The sequence below is a fragment of the Lissotriton helveticus genome, chromosome 4_1 (genome assembly GCF_964261635.1).
Source record: "Lissotriton helveticus chromosome 4_1, aLisHel1.1, whole genome shotgun sequence".
NCBI lineage: Eukaryota > Metazoa > Chordata > Amphibia > Caudata > Salamandridae > Lissotriton > Lissotriton helveticus.
In genome coordinates this window covers 580,215,476-580,237,526 of record NC_136063.1, presented here as the reverse complement: position 1 = coordinate 580,237,526, position 22,051 = coordinate 580,215,476, and the positions used below count along the sequence as shown (strand labels likewise).

Genomic DNA, 22,051 nt, shown 5'->3' with positions numbered 1-22,051 from the left:
TAAGGAGAGACCAGTTGAATAATTAATAAATGCTAGACAATACAGTAAGGCAAGGGCATAACCTATTGCTCTGTTTGCAAAGTGGCACAATGTAATTCCACATTGACATGGTATTCACAGTCCATCACATATCCTTTTTAGTTTGAAACACTGTGTGGCTTGTTTGGGTATTTCATGCTCAGCCCTCCCTACTATTATTGCTCAAGCTACGCCCCTGCGTAGGCGTGGTCTAACATTTTCCCGTTCCCTTTCTGTTCAGTGGTTAACTGGCCTGTAGTATAGGCAGATAAACTGTATTCCGTCCCCCCAGAGGTGCCCAGTCATGGCAACATAAGTAGTAATATAAGCTTACCATAAAGATTGGCTTCTCTACCACATTGTTGGAAATGTTTTGAATGTTTGTAAAGCGGGAACTAACGATACAACCGGATATAAAATATTTGCAGTTTTCATTAAGTACATAATGTACAGGTTTAACAGTGCTTCCACAGCAATAACCAATATGAAAGATTAGTAGGAGCATAGCTCCTTTTCTACGTGTGTTAGATTTCTTTAGCATTTGTGGGAATGTTGTACTAATTTGCGTGGTAACCTTGATAGTAGTGAAAGTAGTAAGTAGGCCCAGGCATTCAGAATTCTGTTCATGTACTCAATGAGACTGGCCATTGTAGATGCTCTCAAGTCTTTGTTAATGAGGAATGATTTTAGATTGTATGGTACCATGGGTGCTACACTATAACCATTGATCAGTTGCTGAATATTTTTGAAAGCCATGGAAAAGTTTAGTAGTTACTCAAATCACAGTCCAAGCTGTCAGAGGGTTCACAGGCAGAAAGGTATCCATCATGTCGGGGTACTCAAGAAAGAAACAAAGGCTGCTTTTTCTGGTATAGCAGATGTATGTCAACGTTTGTTTGGTTCTCTTAGAGAGCCTGTGTTGAGGGATAACCTCTCCAGTATGTCTGGCGATTGTTCACCCCCTGTTTTGCATGTCTCAGCAGGTTCCCCTCATTCTGCGTCTTATTTCCAGGAGTTACTTGAAGAATAGCCTTAAATCCTAATTAGACAGGTGTCTTGAAACGTGGACTTTGTGTGGCCACGCCGAAGGGGATCGAGCATTCTTACATTGACCTTCTGGTGGTGTTATGGACTTTTTGGCAGTTTCGAAGCTGCCAGGTGTTAAATGTGGTGCACAGAGATCTGATACCATTTACTAAGATGACCGCATTTATTCTGTGTTACAGGATTTATTTCATTTCAGGAGGGCACTTGTGAGATAAATGTTTCTTCTTGTAGATGTTTGGACAGCTCCAGGGCAGCTGGGCCTGTATCTTGATTCAGCATGTATTTATCTCCCACCATTTGGGCACTTGTTGGGCTGCCCAGTAATTAAGTTCTGCATAGGTGTGGAGCACATTGTAATTTACTATAGTCTCATTCACAAGTCCAAATGAGCTGGGACCATTGAGCCTGACTACATACACCTCGAGATTACTTGGTTCCTTTACATGATATTGTCACTGTGGTTGTGTTCTTGAGCGGCAACGTTAAAGTCTCTAAACACTTTTGTTCTCAAGGACAGTAAGGTTATTGTGACGCATATCCTCCTCTAAGGCATAAACGTTTATAGTGAGTTTTACATTGGTTACTCTATGAGGCATTGACATCAACCAATAGCATTCCTTTGTTGTATTTGTCATAGATCTGCATGTTAATTTAATTTTTTTGTGCTGTCTTGCAGCTAAGTGAAGAGAAGGTAAAACGCATTTCTTGCTGTTCTCTAAAATCCCTTTACCCTGTTTTGGAGTTTAAGTAGCTGTTAGCACTGTGATTCTTCCCTTGCATGTAACAACCAGGATCTTAAAATTGCATCGTTTTTGTACAATTCCGACCTTATTAAAGTGCTTTGATAACATTTATATTGATCTGATAAAGGTGGGATGGCTAATTATTATAATATAGTATTTTAGAAAACAGCATGTACACGTTTCTGTCGGTGTCTGCATGCTTTTGTATTACTTAAATGTGACAAGCTGTCAGTGATCTGTCTAGAACATTAATACAACTGGGCAGGCCGCAGAATCCTATCCTTTTAGACAACATATTTAGAAAGGTGGTGCATATACCCTCCCAAAGTCAATGTTTGCCACCATACTGTAGGTTTGGTGCTCTGGAAAAATAGGAAATTGACATGCACTCCTAAAATCCCGAGATCACCGAGACGTTGTCTGTGAACCTTTCAAACAATGCAACATGTATATTACATGGTAGCACATTTCGGTGCACGTTTGAAGTCCAATTTTGTATTTCATCATGGGCTCCTTGAAGGGCAAACGTGCACCTATTTTCCGTTCAAAGAAAGTAGGCATTTTCTATTACAAACTCAAATGTATATTGTAGAGGATTTTATTGTTCCTGACATTCTTAAATGTCAGTGAGCTTTGGCAATAACATTATTTTTTATTATGATTTAGGCATTGTAAATGGGTGGCATGAAACCCGCATTTGTTGTTAAAGTAAACCATCAAATACGACTACATACTTTTTCAGCAGCCGAGGGTCTTTTTAGGCATTGCATATTGTTTTTCTGAAATACCATCTAAAAAAAATTGTACATGCATCAAGTTACAGTTTGGGATGTTTTGGTAAAAGATATCTTTACTCTTTTATTAGGATGAGTCTTTGATTAAATATTTAAGGTTTGCAGATGAAATTTAAGTAGTCGAGTTAGCCCCTGAATTTGGGAAAAATTCATTGCTGTTGTCTCAGCCATCCTCACAGCTTTACCCAGTAATTGAGACAAATCCCACAGACTTTCTGTAAACAGCTTAGGTCCACTGCAGACTAAAGACTAATATAAAGTTAAGACTGACTGACTGTAGGTTGAAAGATTACGTGACATATTAGATGTTATGAGGCCATTTTAAGTTGTACCTGCAGAGTAACTTGAAGATTTAAAACTCCTTTCAATCAAATTATACACCCCCACGTGTACGTTTGCACAAGTAGTATATACTGAGGAAGAATAAAGTAGGCAAACAATTAGCTCCATTACATCAGCTATTGGCTTCCGAGGGAATTGTGTTACAGTTGTGTAAATTGGCAGCAGTGTATCTTTTATTGAAGTGCTGTTTCTGTTAACTGGAGTAGCCATGTGAAGCTAGGAGGAATGCTGTTAACTGTTCTTTTGTGTATTTACCAGCCTGATAGACTGAGAGTATTTGGGGCACAAAACCGCCAGCATGATGTTCCTGAACGAAATGTGCCATACAGGCCCGGGAGAGGTGTTGGACCAGGAAATCCTAAGATGCCTTTTGAAGAGAGGCCTGCAGTTGAAGAGAGGAGGCCACCTGAAAAACCCAGAGTAGCCTTTCAGCACCCGGCATCCGACAGACCTGACTTTGGCAACAACTATGGTGCTGCACCGGTTTCAGTTAATGAAAACTATTATAGAGGGCTATCCAACACTCTTGGAGAAATGATGGCTCCCAGGTACCCAACATTATTATTTTCGAATGTCTCAGAACTCTAGCCATGATAGCATGATTGTTGTGTAATGCAGTAGTTTTGATCTTGGTTGAGTCTTGTTTTGTTAACTTTCTTTGATTCCGTTATGTGTTGCGTATTCATTTTGCCGTGAACATGAAAGTGTTTCGTGTATTTGTAATGTCATTGAATTTTATCGTGTCAGACATTTTACTGTTTTACTTGGGGTACTGTAATTGTTAATCCAGATATAGTGTGTCTCCTGGTGATTTACCCATCCCAGGGAAATAAGGCTGGATTCAATCATAAATATGTCTATAGAACTATAGTCTTGAAAGCATTTTCATTTGTTATGCTCTTAGGCCAACTTTAAGGCAACGGGGTAAGCTTAATAGGTACTAGATGCAGCATTTGTTTAAAGAATGTATGACATTGATAGTCAAAATGAGCCCCGTATATCAGCACAATGCCTTGTTACTGGTATTTTATTTGGTCTACAGTAGCAGTACCTCCATAGGCCCAATGCACAAAAGTAAATTTAAATTAATAGATTTACTCACAGATCTACTCCTACCCCTCTGTGTAAGTCCCCACTAGTTTCTTGTTCACCATTTCAAAGTAGAGATATACACCTAGGTGTAGACTTAAGTGTCTCTGCTCTATCCGGTGAGGGTGTGGTGCCATGTAAGACCTGAAGTTACCATTTTTTTTAAATTATTTTGTATTGATTAATAATACTATTAGTAACTTTTCACTTGTTGGTGGAGATCTCCATGTGGACAAATATAGGGGAATACAATAAAGGTTTAAATTTTTTTTTATGTTATTGAATTTAAAATATAAATGGGAACTTTTTTTAATTAAATCTCTTTATTTACAGTTCAATTAAAACAATTGCAAGCATCAAACTGTGCAATGGTACAACCACCGTCCCTTTTAAACCCCCCAAGCCAACAGCAGATTTAGACTTGACCACAGTAGGCATCAATTCCTGCAACCTAATAAGGATAATGTCATCACATATGTTACCTCTGTATCTATTCCAACGTCCCCAGATTTTGCCCATTTTTGAGGCATCCACGGCCTTTATATACCACCTCTCGGCCAACATACAGCAATCCATGCCACATTTCTAGTCCTCCAGTCACATAACTTGCTCTGCGCCCCGCAATCTTGCCACATTCTGTTTAGTTACTCCAACCCTTGGGGGATCTATATACATTCCAAATGGAGCAGGTCCGTTTCCTCCCAGATATAGATGAGACACCACTTTGCCGAGCCAGTAAGAGAACCTTCACATACCTAGCCCATTGACACAACCACCGCCACCCAAATATTTTGAAGTATTGGACAGTCCCATACCTTATGGTAAGAAGTATTCGTGTCTCCACAACCTCGGCAACATCTGTCAGTCGATGCTCTACCCATCTTAACCAGCATGGTCTGAGTGTACTAAGCGCAAAATGTGAAATAATTTAAACAATATGTTCAGCTTTCTTAAAAAAACCAATATCAATATTAGGTTTTCAATTAAAGGAGTTTGCAATACACCGATTTTCTATTCACACAGTTCTTGAATGCTAATTCCTGCATTTCACTTTGTTGTAGATTTTCTATGGAAAACTTCAACTAACATATGTATACTAACAACTAACCCAGCTTGTAACTTTGTGTCTAGTATCATACACTATTTCACTTTTGTTAAGGTAAGGTTCTAATCATCTAAATAATCATTTGTTTCTGCACCCTTTGCTAATGGCATTAAGGAATCTCAAATTATTTCTAATACTTCCTAATCACTGACCATGGCTGACTTGACATTCAGGTTAATCTTCTTTTCACTTTTAATCTTCGTTTTCCCATTGTCTGTAAGGGTGTTTCACCGTTGTATCAGTATTTTGCATATCAGTAAAGGAAGGTACAATCTCATCCTGTTAGTGTGCAGCCTGCTCTTCTTTCTATATTATGCAATGCTTTTGCTGTCCGCCCCTTTCAGGACTGCCTTGTACCATTGTATATTTGATGGTGGATCTGACAATTTCCACACCATGGCAATAGCCTTTTTAGCCAACCCCACTGACATGTCTAAGAATCTCTGTCCCACCTTAAACTATCAAGAGTGCAGAAAGAGTCCCAGCAAGCAGCCTTAAGGGTTCTTAATTTTGCTCTGTTTAATGTATTTGATAACTGGGCTGTTACTACTCTTCTTGAACATTTAGCCAGGGTATTATACATTATGCTAATCCTTTTCTGATGAATACTTCTAACTGCAGCCCATAGTGGCAAACTGGATCTGCAAATCTTCCTTAGAAGTTCTCTAGTGTGCCATTAGGTGACACTGTGCCACCTCAGATTACCTCCAAACCACCTCAGAAGTGAAACAATGGAGCTTTATATGAATGCCACATGTGCACGCTGACATCAGTTCTTTCTTTCTGCACCTTCAAACGTAGATCTGGAGCTCTGCTTCCAATTTTGCCAGCTTTCTGATGAATTATGAAACAAATTCCAGTTTACTATGAAATGAATCACAGTTATCAAAGCATGCTGCGACTGCATAAAACAGATGTCAGTCGCAAACCCACATTTAGTGTGTCTCCGGTGTCCAGGTCGGGCCTCAACTTGAAGTAGTGCGACAAATGTGCCCTCATTCATCCAAATCCAATCTAGGACCAGGAGGTGAAGCTCTCCATCGCTAAACTCAAGGAGAAGTTGGTACGTTTGTGCAATTCCCCATCCAAATCGAGGGTGCAGACATGGTCACACTCCTGTAGCCATTCCAGTAAGCGGTCAATATCGCGCTTGAAGCCCTTCAGTAATTCGAAATTGAACTACAAGAAGAAACATAAAAAAGCAAAGCAAGTCTTGACCTAATCATGCACTCTGAACCTGAAGAGAAGACACAAGGACGTTATGAAGTAACTTGTTTCACATTCGAGGTCTCCTTTTGCCAAGAAGACTCCACAACTGATCCTGATGCACCCTGATTTTCCGGGCCATCAGAGACGCCACAGAAGGTAGAATCCTTCTAGGAGGCCATCCTGCAGATTTTGGTTCCCCAAGGAACTGCAGATGCCCCCAGTCTGGTTACTGCCAGCAGATCTGTCCTTAGCCTCATCTGACCCCTATACACCCTCTTTGCTGGAGGGTTCCATTCTGGCTGCAAAAACATGTGTTTCTCTTCCATGTTGGCATGGATACCGATGCCACCAGGAGAAGATCTGCTTCTGATACTGATGTCAACCAATGCTGTCCTATGAGGTTATAAAAGCACAACCAGCCATCATGCTACCCGACCGATGCATGTACCAGGGCGGAGATGCCAGCAGAGGCTCTATTATCTTTTTGTCTCTGATTCACAACAAGGGAGACAAACAAGATAGAGATGATGATAATGGTGATGATGGCTTTCTACCCCATCACTACACGAATGCTGCTTTTTACTTGGATTTGCAAGAAGTTAGTGGGCTTGACACCCCTCTTGAGAGAGGGTTTTGTTTCTTACTTTGTTGTTGGAACACTGTTTGCTTGATGTAAATTTTTAACTGCTTTTAGAATTGCCCATGACTTTACTTACACACTGCACTTTTCTAATTTTTGTTGGCTTCCGCATTTCGGAGGGTGCTCAGCGCTGATTGGCTCTCACGGGCCAATCAGATGCCAGACGGGGGGAGCCTGTTATTAACAGAAGAGTCTCCAGACGTGTTATTCCTGACCGAGACCTGGCTGACGCAGGATTCCATTGCAGAATCTTGCCTAGCACTCCCCTAAAGCTATACTATGAAACAACTTAGCAGAACCGGAAATAGAGGTGGAGGGATTGCCTTAATCCACAAGGAGCTGTATTCTTGCAGCTTCATGAAGGAGAACATCCCGGAGTGCGAAAGCGCACTCCTTAAAATCACTCTGAACTACAATCTTACGGGTTCTGGACGGCTTATCTATCGACCACCAAGGCCATCTAAAGTCTTTAGGGAAGAATTGGTGAATAAAGTTATTCTGCTTGCAAGTAAGGCAGCCAACTTTACCATCTTAGGAGACCTCAACTTGCATCTAGAAGATAGCGCAAGATGGACATTGCCAATTGTTTTGCAGATCTAGAGGCATGTCAGTTAACACAATGGGTTTCTAATATTACACATGCAGCAGGTCACTCGTTGGACCCCATATTCTCCAACCTAGGCTCTTTAAAAACTGAGCCTCCAATCCCCATGGCCTGGACGGACCACTTTCTTGTCCCTTTCTTCCTTTACTATCAAGGCAAGCTAGCGCTGCACCATCCACTATCGGTGTCTAGACGACCTTGGCACAAATTAGAGGTTAATAAATTCTCTGATTTACTGTCAAATCACACTCCACAGCTGCCATCAAATATAGAGTTAGCTAATACACGCTTTCAGGATTGGCTGGCTTAAGCTCTGGACAGCTGTATTCCTGCTAAATTTAGATTTAAACAAAAGAGAGGACAGTCGAACCCCTGGTTCAATCAATACCTAATTAAAGCAAAGAAAAAATGTAAACAACATGAGCGGGCCTGGAGGCGCGTGTATGATATAGAAGCAAACAATAAATACCGCAAATCCATTAAAGCATTCCATGAGCTGGTCCGGAGAGCCAGAGCGGAGTATATCGCCTGTAAAATTTCGGAGAGCAACAATTCCCACAAAACGATTTTCTCCCATCTTAAAGTTATGAAATTTACAAACTTGAAAGCTGACTCACCTGTCACCTCTAATAATCACTGCGACAAATTAGCTGGTTATTTTGTACACAAGGTAGATAAAAATTATAAAAGCTTTCCCCCGGTCACTACCAATATTGACCAGAGGGAAGGGCATAAAGATAGGGGACCCATTACGGATAAAACACTGTGTTCCTTCCCCCAACTATCCCTATTGAGATTGAGTCTCTCTGCTTGAAAATCAAATCAGGCTCTCCAGCTGATTCTTTGAGACCAGCTCAATTCTTGCGACCTATGACCCTGCTTGCAGGCAGGTCGCTCCCCATGCTGCTGCATGGCTCTGCCTGCTTTGTTTTTGCCTAATCTTGTATTTTTCCCCTGTGCCTAACTTGCTTACTTGCCCAGACTTGTTTTTATTCCCCTGTGCCTGTACTTGCTTTCTTGCCCAGACTTGTTTTTATTCCTCTGTGCCTGTACTTGTTTTCTTGCCTAAACGTGTTTTTCCTTCCTGTGCCCAGTTCTCCCGTGGCCCCCACCTGTTTTTCCCCCCGCTGCGTCCCTGCCCACCTGCAGTCCCATTCGCCGCCCCGCTCCCACCTCCCAGCTGCTCCTCCCTCCCACATCCCCTCATATGGAAGTCGCTGGTGCACCTAAGGCAAGCCTGTCTGTGCCCGTCCATGCCTGGACCGCGCCCAGCGCCAGGACCCCTGGACACCACGAACGCCACGACGCCCGACACCGTTACGATGCAGAACCCTCCATTCACTCAACACCGGACGAACACACACCTGCTTCCTGGCTGCCCCGAAACGCACCCACTGAGCTTTCACCTGCCGGAACTGCAGCTTCACAAGCATCCGCCCCACCATGCTGCCGACCAGGAAAGAACCCAACCACCTCAGATGCGTCCTTCCCAATACCCGCTCCGCCCGAAAACATGCCGTTGAACTCTGGGACCTACTCGACTCAACCTCCCCAGACGTCGCCTTCCTGACGGAGACCTGGCTGAACGCCGCCTCGGCACCCGACATAGCCATAGCCATCCCGGAAGGCTACAAGATCACCCGCAAGGACCGCACCAACAGAGCGGGAGGAGGAATCGTCATCGTCCACAGGAACACTCTCAGAGTCTCAAACAACACCGATGACACCCTCAGCACCGCCGAACACCTGCACTTCCAGATCCACACCGACCCCAACACCACCCTCAGAGGAACCCTCATCTACAGACCGCCCGGACCCTGACCACAGTTCAGCGACTCCATCGTCAGCACATACGCCCTAGCCTCCATGGACTACATCCTCCTCGGGGACCTGAACTTCCACCTCGAGAACAATGACGACTCCAACTCCACCACCCTGATCGACAACCTAGCCAACCTCGGACTCAGGCAACTCGTCACAACACCCACCCACTCCGCCGGTCACACACTTGACCCCATCTTCTCCGCAAGCCCCCACGTCTCCTTTAACCATACCACCGAACTCCACTGGACCGACCACCGCTGCATCCACTTCACCTTCAAGAAACCCACCACGCACCACCGCACCCAACAGATGCCTTGCCGCTGCTGGAGCAAAGTCACCGAAGACCAGCTAACCACCACCCTCGCCCAGAGCCCACCCGCCGACCATACTGACCCCGACACCGCCGCCCGCAACCTCAGACAGCGGATCAACGACTGCTCCAACACCCTCGCCCGATAAAGAAACTCTCCAACAATCATACCACCAAGAAAGCCAGCTGGTTCACTGAAGACCTTCGGGCCTCCAAGCAAACCTGTCGAAAGCTGGAGAAGATCTGGCTCCGTGAATGAACACCGGACAGCCACGCCGCCCACAAGAATGCCCCCCGCAAACACCATCACCTCATCAGATCCGCCAAAAGGGTCTCCTTCAAAGACCGCCTAGACAACAACTCGCACAACAGCAAAGAGCTCTTCAACATCGTGAAGGAACTCTCCAACCCCAGCTCCAACACCAATGACATCCCACCCTCGCGACTCGCTGGCCACCTTCTTCCACCGCAAGATCACAGACATCCACGACAGTTTCAACGCCACGACTGCCCCGACAACCACTGAGACCTCCGCCCCCACGACCACCATCCGCACCAACCGCCTGCTCTACTGGACCAACATCAATGACGATGACACCATCAAGATCATGAACACCATCCACTCCGGATCTCCGTCAGATCCATGCCACACCACATCTTCAACAAAGCCAGCACATCCATCGCACCCCATCTCCGGAAAGTCATCAACACCTCCTTTGAGACAGCAACCTTCCCGGAGAGCTGGAAGCACGCCGAGATCAACGCCTTACTCAAGAAACCCAAGGCGGACCCCAAGGACCTCAAGAACTTCCGGCCCATCTCCCTGTTCCCGGCAAAGGTCATCGAGAAGACAGTCAACGAACAACTGACCCGCTACCTCGAGGAGAACAACATCCTGGACCCTTCCCAGTCCGGGTTCCGCAGCAACCATAGCACCGAGACTGCCCTCATCGCCGCCACAGATGACATCAAGTCCCTGCTGGACAACGGAGAAACGGCGGCCCTCATCCTCCTGGACCTGTCAGCCGCCTTCAACACGGTCTGTCACCACACACTACGAACACGCCTCCACAATGCTGGGATCCAAGAGAAGGCCCTAGACTGGACCACCTCCTTCCTCTCCGGCAGAACACAGAGCGTCCGCCTTCCTCCCTTCCGCTCCGAAGCCACCAAGATCATCTGCGCCGTACCCCAGGGCTCATCCCTCAGCCCAACCCTTTTTGACATCTACATGGCACCGCTCGCCCACGTCGCCCGTCAGCACGACCTCAACATCCTCTCCTATGCCGATGACACCCAGCTGATACCCTCCCTCACCAAGGACCCCCACACTGCCAAAACCAACCTTCACGAAGGAATGAAGGCCGTTGCTGAATGGATGAGGAACAGCCGACTGAAGCTGAACTCGGACAAGACGGAGGTCCTCATCCTCTGATCTAACCCTTCTGCCTTGGACGACTCCTGGTGGCCGACTGCACTGGGAACCGCTCCAACTCCCACCGACCACTCACGCAACCTAGGGGTCATCTTCGACTCCACCCTCTCCATGACTAAACAGGTCAACGCCGTCTCCTCCTCCTGCTTCAACACCCTCCGCATGCTCCATAGGATCTTCAAGTGGATCCCCACTGAAACGAAAGAACAGTCACCCAGGCCCTTGTCAACAGCAGGTTGGACTATGGAAACGCCCTCTACGCAGGAGCCTCGGCCAATCTCCTGAGACGGCTCCAATGCATCCAGAACGCCTCTGCACGCCTGATCCTCGACATCCCTCGCCGCAGCCACATCACACCCCACCTGAGAGACCTGCACTGGCTCCCAGTCAACAAGCGGATAACCTTCAAGCTCCTCACCCACGCACACAGGGCACTCCACAACACCGGACCAACGTACCTCAACAGATGACTCAGCTCCTACACCCCCACCCGCCAGCTCCGCTCCGCCGACCTCTCCCTCGCTACAGTCCCCCACTACCGAAGAGCGACCTCAGGCGGCAGATCGTTCTCCCACCTCGGCGCCAAGACCTGGAACACCCTCCCCATCCACCTACGGCAGACCCAAGACCTGCTGACCTTCAGAAAACTCCTCAAGACCTGGCTTTTCGAGCAGTAGCAGCATTCCCCACCCCAGCGCCTTGAGACCCTCACGGGTGAGTAGTGCGCTTTACAAATGATATGATTGATAGATAGATTAATCAATTCCCTGGCCACTGGTAAAATGGAGTTGAGAAACTGGAAGAATTCAATTAATCAATCACTGACCTCAGCTTTTATACCTCCAGCCTGGAAGCACGCTAAAGTGACATCTCTTTTGAAGAAAGAATCATTAGACCCATCTGGACCAGGTAATCATCGCCCCATTTCTCAGTACCCTTTTCTAGCCAAGGCTACTGAATCCCATGTCAATACTATTCTGACCAAGTTTATAGAGAAAAATGCTATCCTGGATTTTCCGCAAAATGGCTTCAGAGCCAGTCACAATACTGAGTCGGCTCTGTTGGCAGCGACTGAGGAAATTCGTAGTAGCTTAGACAACGGAAATTCCGCAGCCTTAATTCTTTTGGATTTAAGTGCCACTTTCGACATTGTCTCTCATGAAATATTATTGAGACGGTTACAGGAGATAGGGTTTGGGGATTTGGCCTTGGCCTGGTTTCGTTCTTTCCTAGAGGGCAGAACTTTCCAGGTCATAGTGCCACCCTACCACTCCCAGGTTTGCTTAGGAGTGGCACTCACGAAGCTGGTCCTCATGTGGTCCTGAAGAAGAGCTTTGAGGGGACAGCTCGTAACATGTCGACCCAATACTAGGGACTCTATACTCACTATAGTTAGACTTTCCCTATTATTAACCCCTGATTTTAATCATACCAACTAGGGGCAGGAATAAAATATTAGCACACTAATTAGGTATTTTTAACATTTTGTTTTTCCCCTCCACTTTCAAGTCAAGTCAAAGATCTTTATTTCGGATATAAAAGACATCCATAAAAGTACATGTGAAACAGAACAATCATCTATAAAATACAATAACACAATCATTTAAAAGTTGATAAAAAATAACATAATTAACCATCATTGTACATTGCATGGATTTCAAATGTTGGGCAGAAATGGTAATTTCAGAGAGTATTGAGGCTTAAAATAATATATACAACAATTAAGTACAGAATTAATGGCAATGATATGTGCAAGGTAGCAATTACTTGTGCAAATAAGCAATGTGCAAACTAGGCAAGAAATAGTTAAAAAACATATCAGGCCGTGTTCATCGATGCTAGTGATCGAACAGCAGCTTTGAGAAAGCAACTGACTCTGAAGATTACTTCATCAGTGCGTAACATCAAATTCAAATTCAAAATAAGCTTTATTCGTTATCACAAGGATATCATAAAAGCATACATTACATTAATTGAATGAGAAAAAGGCAAAAATAAGCCAAATGAAAAGCACAGAAACAGGAGATAAAACATGTATCATAAAAACAATGTTTAAAAGAGTTTATAAATAACATAGATAAAATCGCAAGTAAATATAACCTATGCTATCAAATTCCTAAATTTTAGCAGCAATTTTAAGAACTTTTCCATGGTGGATATAACATTGCTATCCTCCAACTGTTGTAGGCGGTCAAAAGCATCTTTACAAGACCTCAGTCCCCAAATCTTTAATAATGGCTTCAATAAAGATTTTCTAGGAACTACATAATATTTGCAAAATAGTATGGAGTGGATGTTGGATTGGGGAGAGGTGTCATCGCATGGACAGGGGGTCCAATTTTGGGACCACTCATTGCAGGAGGGAAAGGTCACTAACCGAAAAAAGGAGCCCAGTCTAAATCTGGAAAGGAGCATTCTTGAAAAACAAGGAGTATCAGTTAAAAGATATAATTGTAGCCCTTGGTTCAAAGTAATCCTTTGAAAGTCCAGAATTGATTTCTTAAATTTTTGAATAGTCCACCTCTTTGCTTCTAGATGGTCCATTAGAAGCTTTCTCAGGGCTTTCCTTGTGGTATGCTCCATAGTCAAAGGGTCATTAAAAAACTCTGGGTGCCCAATTTCACAACAAACATTTTTAACATATGACATCCATTTTGTATGTTTCGCCCCCTCCAATTTTTGGTTGTCCAAAATTATTTCACGATTTAGTGCAGTCTCAGTAGTGGTCCAAATCTTATGCCACAAAAGGAGGGGCTCAGTTTTAATTATATCTGCGATGTAAGGTAACCCCAACTCAATGTGGTTCATATAGGTTGATGTGAGGAAAACATGGCGGCCGCTAGTTAGAGCGGTGCGCTCGTCTTTGGCGAAAGCTCCGAGCGTTATGCGTTAGTAGCATTGGTCATTGGCCTTTTGTGTGTGCAAGCAGAGGAAGCAGAGGAAGAAGATCTCGGAACCTTACCAGTACGTTCGGTATTTGAGCGGGTGTTGTAACAGGCTCCACTGCAGCAGGCTCCGTTGGCTCCGCAACAAGGGAAGTGAAAGGGAGAAGGCGCAGCTGCGGGCGGCTGACCTGCGGTGATTGAGAGCGGCGCGGGGAGCTTGGGAGCGGCGGATCACTGACCTGACCTGCAGGAGATCGAGATCGAGATCGAGAACGGTGCAGACAGATTTCACTAGGACTGCTCATCTAGAGGTTTGGAGCGGGCTCCGGGGGTTTTTTGACTGAGGAGGTGAGAGGGAAAGGGGAGAAGCGAGTGGAGTTTTCCGGTCCCAAGTTCCAGGAAATCTGAGCTGTGTTTGGGGTGTGCTGCAGCCGGTTGAGCTGCAGGGGCGCTCTGACAGGGGAGATCTTGGCCCTTAGACCAGGTCAGCAGGGACAAGTCTGTTGAAAATCAAAAATTGAAAGAGGGGCAGACACTCCTATTGAGAGGGGAGAAAAAAAAATAAATAAATAAATAAATCTAATAAAATCTAAGAAATCTAATAAAGTTAGCCATACTGCCTGAGTTGAGACGCCTCATATACACGGAGAACAGTATCAGTGCTGCATTAAAAAACAAGACTGAATAGAACTGCCAATGTGTTGGGGGGAGCCCTTTCTTCCCGCACCTTACCGCTGGGGGGACGCAGCTGTGGAGCTCCGAAGAAGCAGAAGGGCAGCGGTGCGCAGCATATCAACAAAAAAAGCTGCAATAGCCACTTGGGGTGGTAAGGGGGACCAGCAAAGGGAGAGGGTGTTATCCGCTCTGGGAGGTGAGTTACAGCCTGTTTGCAGTCAGAACCTCGAAGACACACAGGGATATAATTCCTTGCATAATCCAGGCCCTGCATCTGAATTCTTTAGATTCAACGCACAAAAAACCTCTACCTCTACCTCTACCTCTAGCCAGTTTGTGAAGGAGAATACGCATATAACTTCCGTTAGAACCCTGGGGAAGCGGAAAGCAAGGGGGAAGGGAAAGGGTAGCAATAAAAACAAGGAATTAGTGGTTGCTTCAAGTGCTAGTGAGACAGCCCAAGCACAGGGAACTGAAAAAAGCCCAGCGGGGGAGCCCCTCAAAGATTCTGAGTTTGAGTTTAGCTACGAGGCCGCAACTGATACGTTTAACCCCCCTGTCTTAAGGTCAGCGAAGAGGGGTAAGGAACATCAGCTGCGGTATATCGCCCCAAAAGAGCTGCCACATAAGGCCACTCTGATTAAGGGGGGCTCCAAAACAAAAACTAGTAAAAGTTCCCGAATCACACCCTCACTGAAGTCTTATTTTAAGGTCCTACCCCAGATCTTAAATATAAATCAGGAGGCTCAAAAACCTCCTTGTACCCAGACTGCACTCTCATTAGTGGAAGAGGCTACACATATAACCACTGTTATATCTCCTACACCTCCCATAGCTATACTTGCTAATCTGGGAGATAAGGAAGGGAAACTGGTAGGTGAAGGAGAGTTAGCCGGGGGCATAGAGATGGGGGATCCAGCAGACGCAACCGCAACCTCTCCTCCAGATCAGCAAGCCCCCACTGTAGCAGCGGGAAGTAACACAAATGACTTGGATCAATGCAGCGGGGGTTGCGAAGATAACGGCAGTGGCGATACCATTCAAGCCATACTTCTCAGTATGAGGAAAGAGATCAGAAACGGATTTGAGGAATCAAAGAGATGTTTTGAGGAGTCCAGACTCACTCAAGCAGAGATCCGGACAATGTGTGAAAATTTGGAGTCCAAGGTGGATGGTCTCTCACTAAGAACTGGGGGATTAGAGAACAGTGTTGAAGAACTCAAGGCAAAACTGGAGCTTGCCGAGGGAAAGATTCAGTCACTAAGAAGAGAAGGCAATACAGTCAAAGAGAGGGTTGAGTCTCTAGAAAATTTCTCCAGAAGAAACAACTTAAGGCTTCTTAAAATACCGGAGGGAAAAGAAGGAGGAGATCTAAAGAACTTTGTCGCAACTATATTAAAGGACTCTCTAAATATGGATGAACCTTTGTCTGAGATAGAAACAGACATTCAAAGGGTACACCGAGATCCGTTCCGCCTTAAACAAGGTAGAGATAAACCAAGGAAGATACTGGTAAATTTCTTAACATACTCCCTGAAAGAAAGGATTTTGACTTTAGCCTTGAAAGCTAAGACCTTGAAAACCCTAGATTTCTCTTTTGAAGTGAGATCGGATTTGTCCAAAACTACACTGGATAGACAGTGGGAACTAGGTCAACGGATGGATAAATTCAGAAGCTTAGGAGCTACTGTCCAAATGAGATTCCCCGCCTTTCTAAGGGTAATGTACAATAATAAAATGTACAATGTCAAGTCTCCCTTTGAAGCTGATGAGTTACTTGTGACTATTAGCGAACACGCGAATCCTCCGGAACAGGGGTGAATAATAAATAATTAAATAAATAATAGAGCAATCTGTTCAATGAGTTAAGAAAGGGGGGTAAAGGAAAAGGAAAAAAATAAGAAGAGTAAAAAGGGAAAAAAAAAAAAAAAAAAAAAAAATAGGTTAAGAATAGGAAATAATAGGAAAATGAATAAAAACTCATGAAGGGGAAATAGGGAAGGAAAAGGAAGGAAAAAGGAGGAAAAAAAAGTGGGAAGAAGGGAAATAAAAAGGTGAAGGATAAATGGAAAAAAAAAAAAAAAAAAAAAAAAAGAAAAGAAAAAATGATAGGATGGAAGGAGGAAAGAAAAAGGAAAAAAAAAAAAAAAGGGGAAAAAAAAAAAAAAAAAAGGGATAAAAAGGTGGGGATGTGGAAGGGAAAAAGGAAAAGGGGAAGGAAAAAGAAAGGAAAGGAAAAAGGGAAAAAAAAAAAAAAAGGAAAAAAAAAAAGGAAAAAAGAAATAAGGAAAAATGAGGAATATAATATATATATAGTTTCGTTATTAAAAACATAAGAACACTAAACATTAGGACGAGACAATTAAGTACAAGTTTATTAAACATGGAATCTCACACAGAACTTATACTCCTAGCATACTTATCCTCAATAGTCTGGGGGTAAAAGCGTACTGGGTCTTACTTCTAGCTCCCACACTACAGCTCTAAATTACCCTTGGCCACCTAAGCATCTTTAATAGTATAATCACCTTACAAAAGATCTAAAATAGGGCTTTATGAGTCATTACTGCCTTCATCTTAAACATAGTGACCAATAATATAGATAATAGGGCATGGAGCAGGAAAACGCCAGAGACGACAAGCTGGCAACACATCAAGCCAGAGTAAGTTGGGGGGGGTTTTCCAGGGGAGGGGGGGGTGGGAAGGCAAAATATAAAAGTCCTCATAAACCGAATTTTAAAATCATAAAGGATATAGATCCATCAGTATTTCAAAGCGGCTGCTTGGTCAAAATAGTAAGAGTTACAATTAACATCAGGCATTTTTGCAAAAAAAAGTATCAGAGGAGAGGGGAGGGCAACTCCCCTATATATTAATGTCGGACATCAAATTTTTATCCTGGAATGTAAATGGTCTGCGTGTCAGGGCTAGAAGAAATAGAATTTTACAGTACCTACGGGACTCACCCGCGCAGATCATTGCGATCCAGGAAACGCACTTGAACAAACAAGAGATTACAGACATACTTAAGAAGCTCAAATGGGTTGACATATTTATAACTACAGATCACAACACTAGCATTCGTGGTATAGCCATAATTTTCAAAAAAGCGGCAAGGGCCCAGATCACGAGCTGGGAAACAGATTTAAGCAGTAGGTGGCTGATAGTTAAAGCTCAATTACATTCGAAGGATGTTACCATCGTCAGCTATTACGGACCTAACCAGGACGACCCTTCTTACTTAAACATCCTGCAGAACCACTTGATTACTTGTTCCGATCCCATAATATGGGTGGGAGACTTTAATCTTGTCCTAGATCCAAAGCTAGACAAATCTCCCACTTCTAGAGCGGTCGTTCATAGTAATATGAGGGATACATTGCTCAGATGTATGTCGAACCTTGGCCTAATAGATCTATGGAGACAAAGGTCCGGCAAGGTTTTGGGAGTCTCTTACCACAACTATAAATACAGACATAAATCACGAATTGATTATGCTCTATTTAGTCGATCTATCAAAGACCTGGTTAAAAGTATAACATACCTCCCTCTACACTTGTCAGACCACTCTGCCATCTTTTTCTCTGTAAAATTAGATCAGAAACCTACCCACCATTCTTGGTCTTTCGACCGTACAATTCTACTGGAGGAGGAGGAGAAAGAGTATCTGACGCAGGAAACAGCTTCCTTCCTAGACCAAAACTTAGGTTCTACCTCCGTGGTTATAGTATGGGAGGCTTGGAAGGCCTTCATCAGGGGGTGCATTACAGGGAGGGCCTCATACAGGAGAAAGAAATACGAAGAAGGAATAAGAAATATAGAGCAAGAATTAATTCTTTTAGAATCACTAGAACAGCTCCCCTCAGATAATCAAGAGGAGAAAGTCGAATTAAAAGCCAAGCTAGACACACTATTGCAGGAGAGAATTAATAAAAGATGGCAGGCAAGTAAACTTGCACACTTTGAATATGGGGAATCTGCAGGAAAACTGTTGGCCTGGAAAATTAAAGCGGACCAATCAAGAAATTGTATTAAAGAAGTGAGGGTCACTGGGGAAGCTAACAGTAGGTCAACAACCACAGCCATAGGAGAAGCTTTTAGGGAGTTCTTCCAGAACATATACACAGAGGATTTGAATGTCAATGATGATGAAAGGAACGAATGGCTGAATAATATAATCCTCCCGGAACTGGAAAGTTCCCAAACAGAGAATATAGATAAGGAGATCACTGAATTAGAAGTCTATAACACCATTAAGCAATTATCACAGGGCAAAGCCGCGGGACCAGATGGCCTCCCTGGGGAATTATATAGGACACTCAATTCCACCCTTACCCCTGTCCTTACAAATCTTTTTAATGACATAATGATCAGAGGGCAGACACCACCAAGCTCCTGGGGGGAAGCCAATATAGCTCTAATATTAAAAACTGGCAAGGACCCAGCCGAATGTGGATCATATCGCCCAATCTCGCTTCTCAATAATGATTACAAGATTTTTACTTCAATTTTGGCTGCGAGATTGGGAAGCGAGATTGGTTCGATCATCCACCCTGATCAAAAGGGGTTTATCAGAGGTCGGCAATTGGCTGATTTAACCTATGATTTGGTGGGAGCCTCGGATATTGCCTCAACCTTCGGCCTACCCCTGGCTATCATGACCCTCGACGCCACTAAAGCGTTCGATAGGGTAAATTGGGCATACTTAAATTTAATAATGACCAAATTTCACTTGGGACCCAAATTTTGTAGGACTATAGGCTTACTATATAGCAACCCCAGAGCATCTCTACTAATAAACGGTACACGAACAGTTCCTTTTAAAATCAGCCGAGGAACAAGACAGGGTTGCCCCCTGTCCCCCCTTCTCTTTAATTTATATGTAGAACCGTTTGCACAATCCATTAGGGAGGATACCAACATCCCACATTTTAATTTTTCGGGCTGGGAAAAGAAGATTGGCCTCTATGCCGATGACATTCTCATATACACAACTGATCCTACATTGGCATTTCCCATCATTATAAAGAAAGCGGAAAATTTTGGGAAATTCTCTGGTTACGAAATCAACGCAGGAAAAACCGAAATTATGGTCTGGAGCATTCACAATTCTCAACTTCCGACAAAATCCTCAATGAGGTACCTTGGCATCACAATAACTAAAGATCTGGATCACTTGGCTCAAAACAACTTAGCCCGTATTTCCCGAGAATCCCAAATTCTTATGAAAGCCTGGTCTTTTCTCCAGCTCAACATTTATGGGAGAACTAGCCTGATAAAAATGAGTATTCTCCCGAAATTCACTTTTATTTTTAATTCCATTCCATTAATTTTTGACACCAAGCAGCTTGCAAAATGCCAGCAAAACATTAACTCATTCATTTGGGGATATAAATCCAGCAGATTAGCTTGGAAAAAGCTGAGAAGGAGAAGAGAAAAAGGGGGGCTCGCTTTGCCAGACCTAGAATATTATGCCTGGGCATTTCATCTGACCCACTCTAGGATGTTACTTAAGCTCCCCTGGGAAAATGCAAATGGGCTTATGTACAAGGCAATGTTATTGGGTTCGGACCTTCCAGTGAATGGTTTTCTCTTCAAGTTCGGCCACCAGAAGTTTTTTAAAAAATTAGACTAAAGACACTATTGAGTAGCTTAAAAGAATGGTTCCAAATAAAATCTAAGATCGGGATAGGACACTTATCCGAACACGCCCCAATTTGGGACCTACCTGGACTAGCACCACAGGAAGCCAACACAGTCAAAAGAATCCTGCTGGACGCAGGGATCACAAAGTGGGGGGATCTGCTGATGGAAGGAACAATCTTGGGCTGGGATATCTTCAAGCTTAAAGTAACATCACCACTCTCCTGGATAGTATATCTACAAATAGGAAGTTGGATTCGAACTCAAATTAAGAAGAAAGGAATGATGGGACAGGAAAGCCCTCTCGAGAATATCCTAGTGGATAGACCGGCGGGGAAAAAAGAAGTTGCGCTCTTCTATTGGCATATTATAGAGGATGGAGAGCGAGACTTTAACCTCCCGGAAAAACTTTGGGGTGCTGAGGGAGAACCAGATAGGGGAGATATTTGGGAGGAATCTTTTATCCTCCTCTATAAAATCGTCAAGCCAGCATGGCTGAGGCGCAATCATTTCTTCACACTTCATAGAGCATATTACTCTCCTAAACGGTTGTCGAAATTCCAAACAGGGAAGTGCTGTAGTAAATGTTCCTTACCGGCAGCGTCAGACCTGCATATGTTCTGTGACTGTCCGAGTATTGCCACCTTTTGGCATGAAGTTAGAACAACACTCGAATCTATTCTTAGTGTCACTATCCCGTGGTCATGGTCTTTGGTCATCTTCGGATTAAATCATAACATCAAGGGATCAGAGAGAGATTTTCTGTTTTATGCCATCTTACTGGCTAGAAGAGAGATCTGTAAAAACTGGATTAACATAAATCCCCCAACGCATGCAGAGTGGCTGTCTTCATTACACGCAACCTCAAAGATGGACTTAATGAGAACATGCAGCCCTCGATCTCTTACATTTTGGCATCTTTTGATCGATTGGAGGAGGGATAGTTAGCCTACCCGGGGTTTTTTTTTTTTTTTTTTTTTTTTTTTTTTTTTTTTTTTTCCCGGGTCCGATGATTAGGCCTAAAATCTCTCTGTCCAAAAGGGTGGTATCGTACAGCAACAGGACATCTGGCCGAACTGGTCTGAAGGGAGTACGTCTATTCAAGCTCTGCTGGAAGCATGGGGGCCGGCTCTCTGGGCACCTGGGGCTCAGCATTGGGCTCCTTGGTGCTATGGGGGGGACGGTCCTCGTGTCTGAGAGGCTAAGAGCATAGTTGGATCGACTTTATGGCTAATGAGGACAAAAAAAAAAAAAAAAAAAAAAACATTTTTAACATATGACATCCATTTTGTATGTTTCGCCCCCTCCAATTTTTGGTTGTCCAAAATTATTTCACGATTTAGTGCAGTCTCAGTAGTGGTCCAAATCTTATGCCACAAAAGGAGGGGCTCAGTTTTAATTATATCTGCGATGTAAGGTAGCCCCAACTCAATGTGGTTCATATAGGTTGATGTAGACTTTGGGACCCCTAATAGGTACCTCAGGAACTGGTTTTCCGCTGTCTGAATGGGTGATATTGTGTCAATCCCCCAGAGGCCAGCCCCGTAAATAGCGGTTGAGACACATAATAGCTGGTTTTAAAAACTCGCTCTTTTCCCTCTCATTACTGTAAAGATTGTACAGAGCCCTTTTTACTAAGTTCTTGTGTGAGCGATTAATTGTTTGGGGAGATGTAAATAAATGCCCCT

The 22,051-nt window shown here is 43.9% G+C and overlaps 1 protein-coding gene across 7 annotated transcripts in view; it reads left to right on the top strand.

Annotated features, from left to right (window-relative positions):
* The window catches only part of CSPP1 (centrosome and spindle pole associated protein 1), a 1,229,219-nt gene that overhangs the window by 594,405 nt on the left and 612,763 nt on the right, over positions 1–22,051 (top strand). For all 7 annotated transcript variants that reach the window (XM_078687197.1, XM_078687198.1, XM_078687199.1 and 4 more), the window contains one exon: positions 3,203–3,492. In XM_078687197.1, coding sequence (XP_078543323.1) covers positions 3,203–3,492 — 290 coding nt within the window. The remainder of the gene's footprint in view (positions 1–3,202; positions 3,493–22,051) is intronic.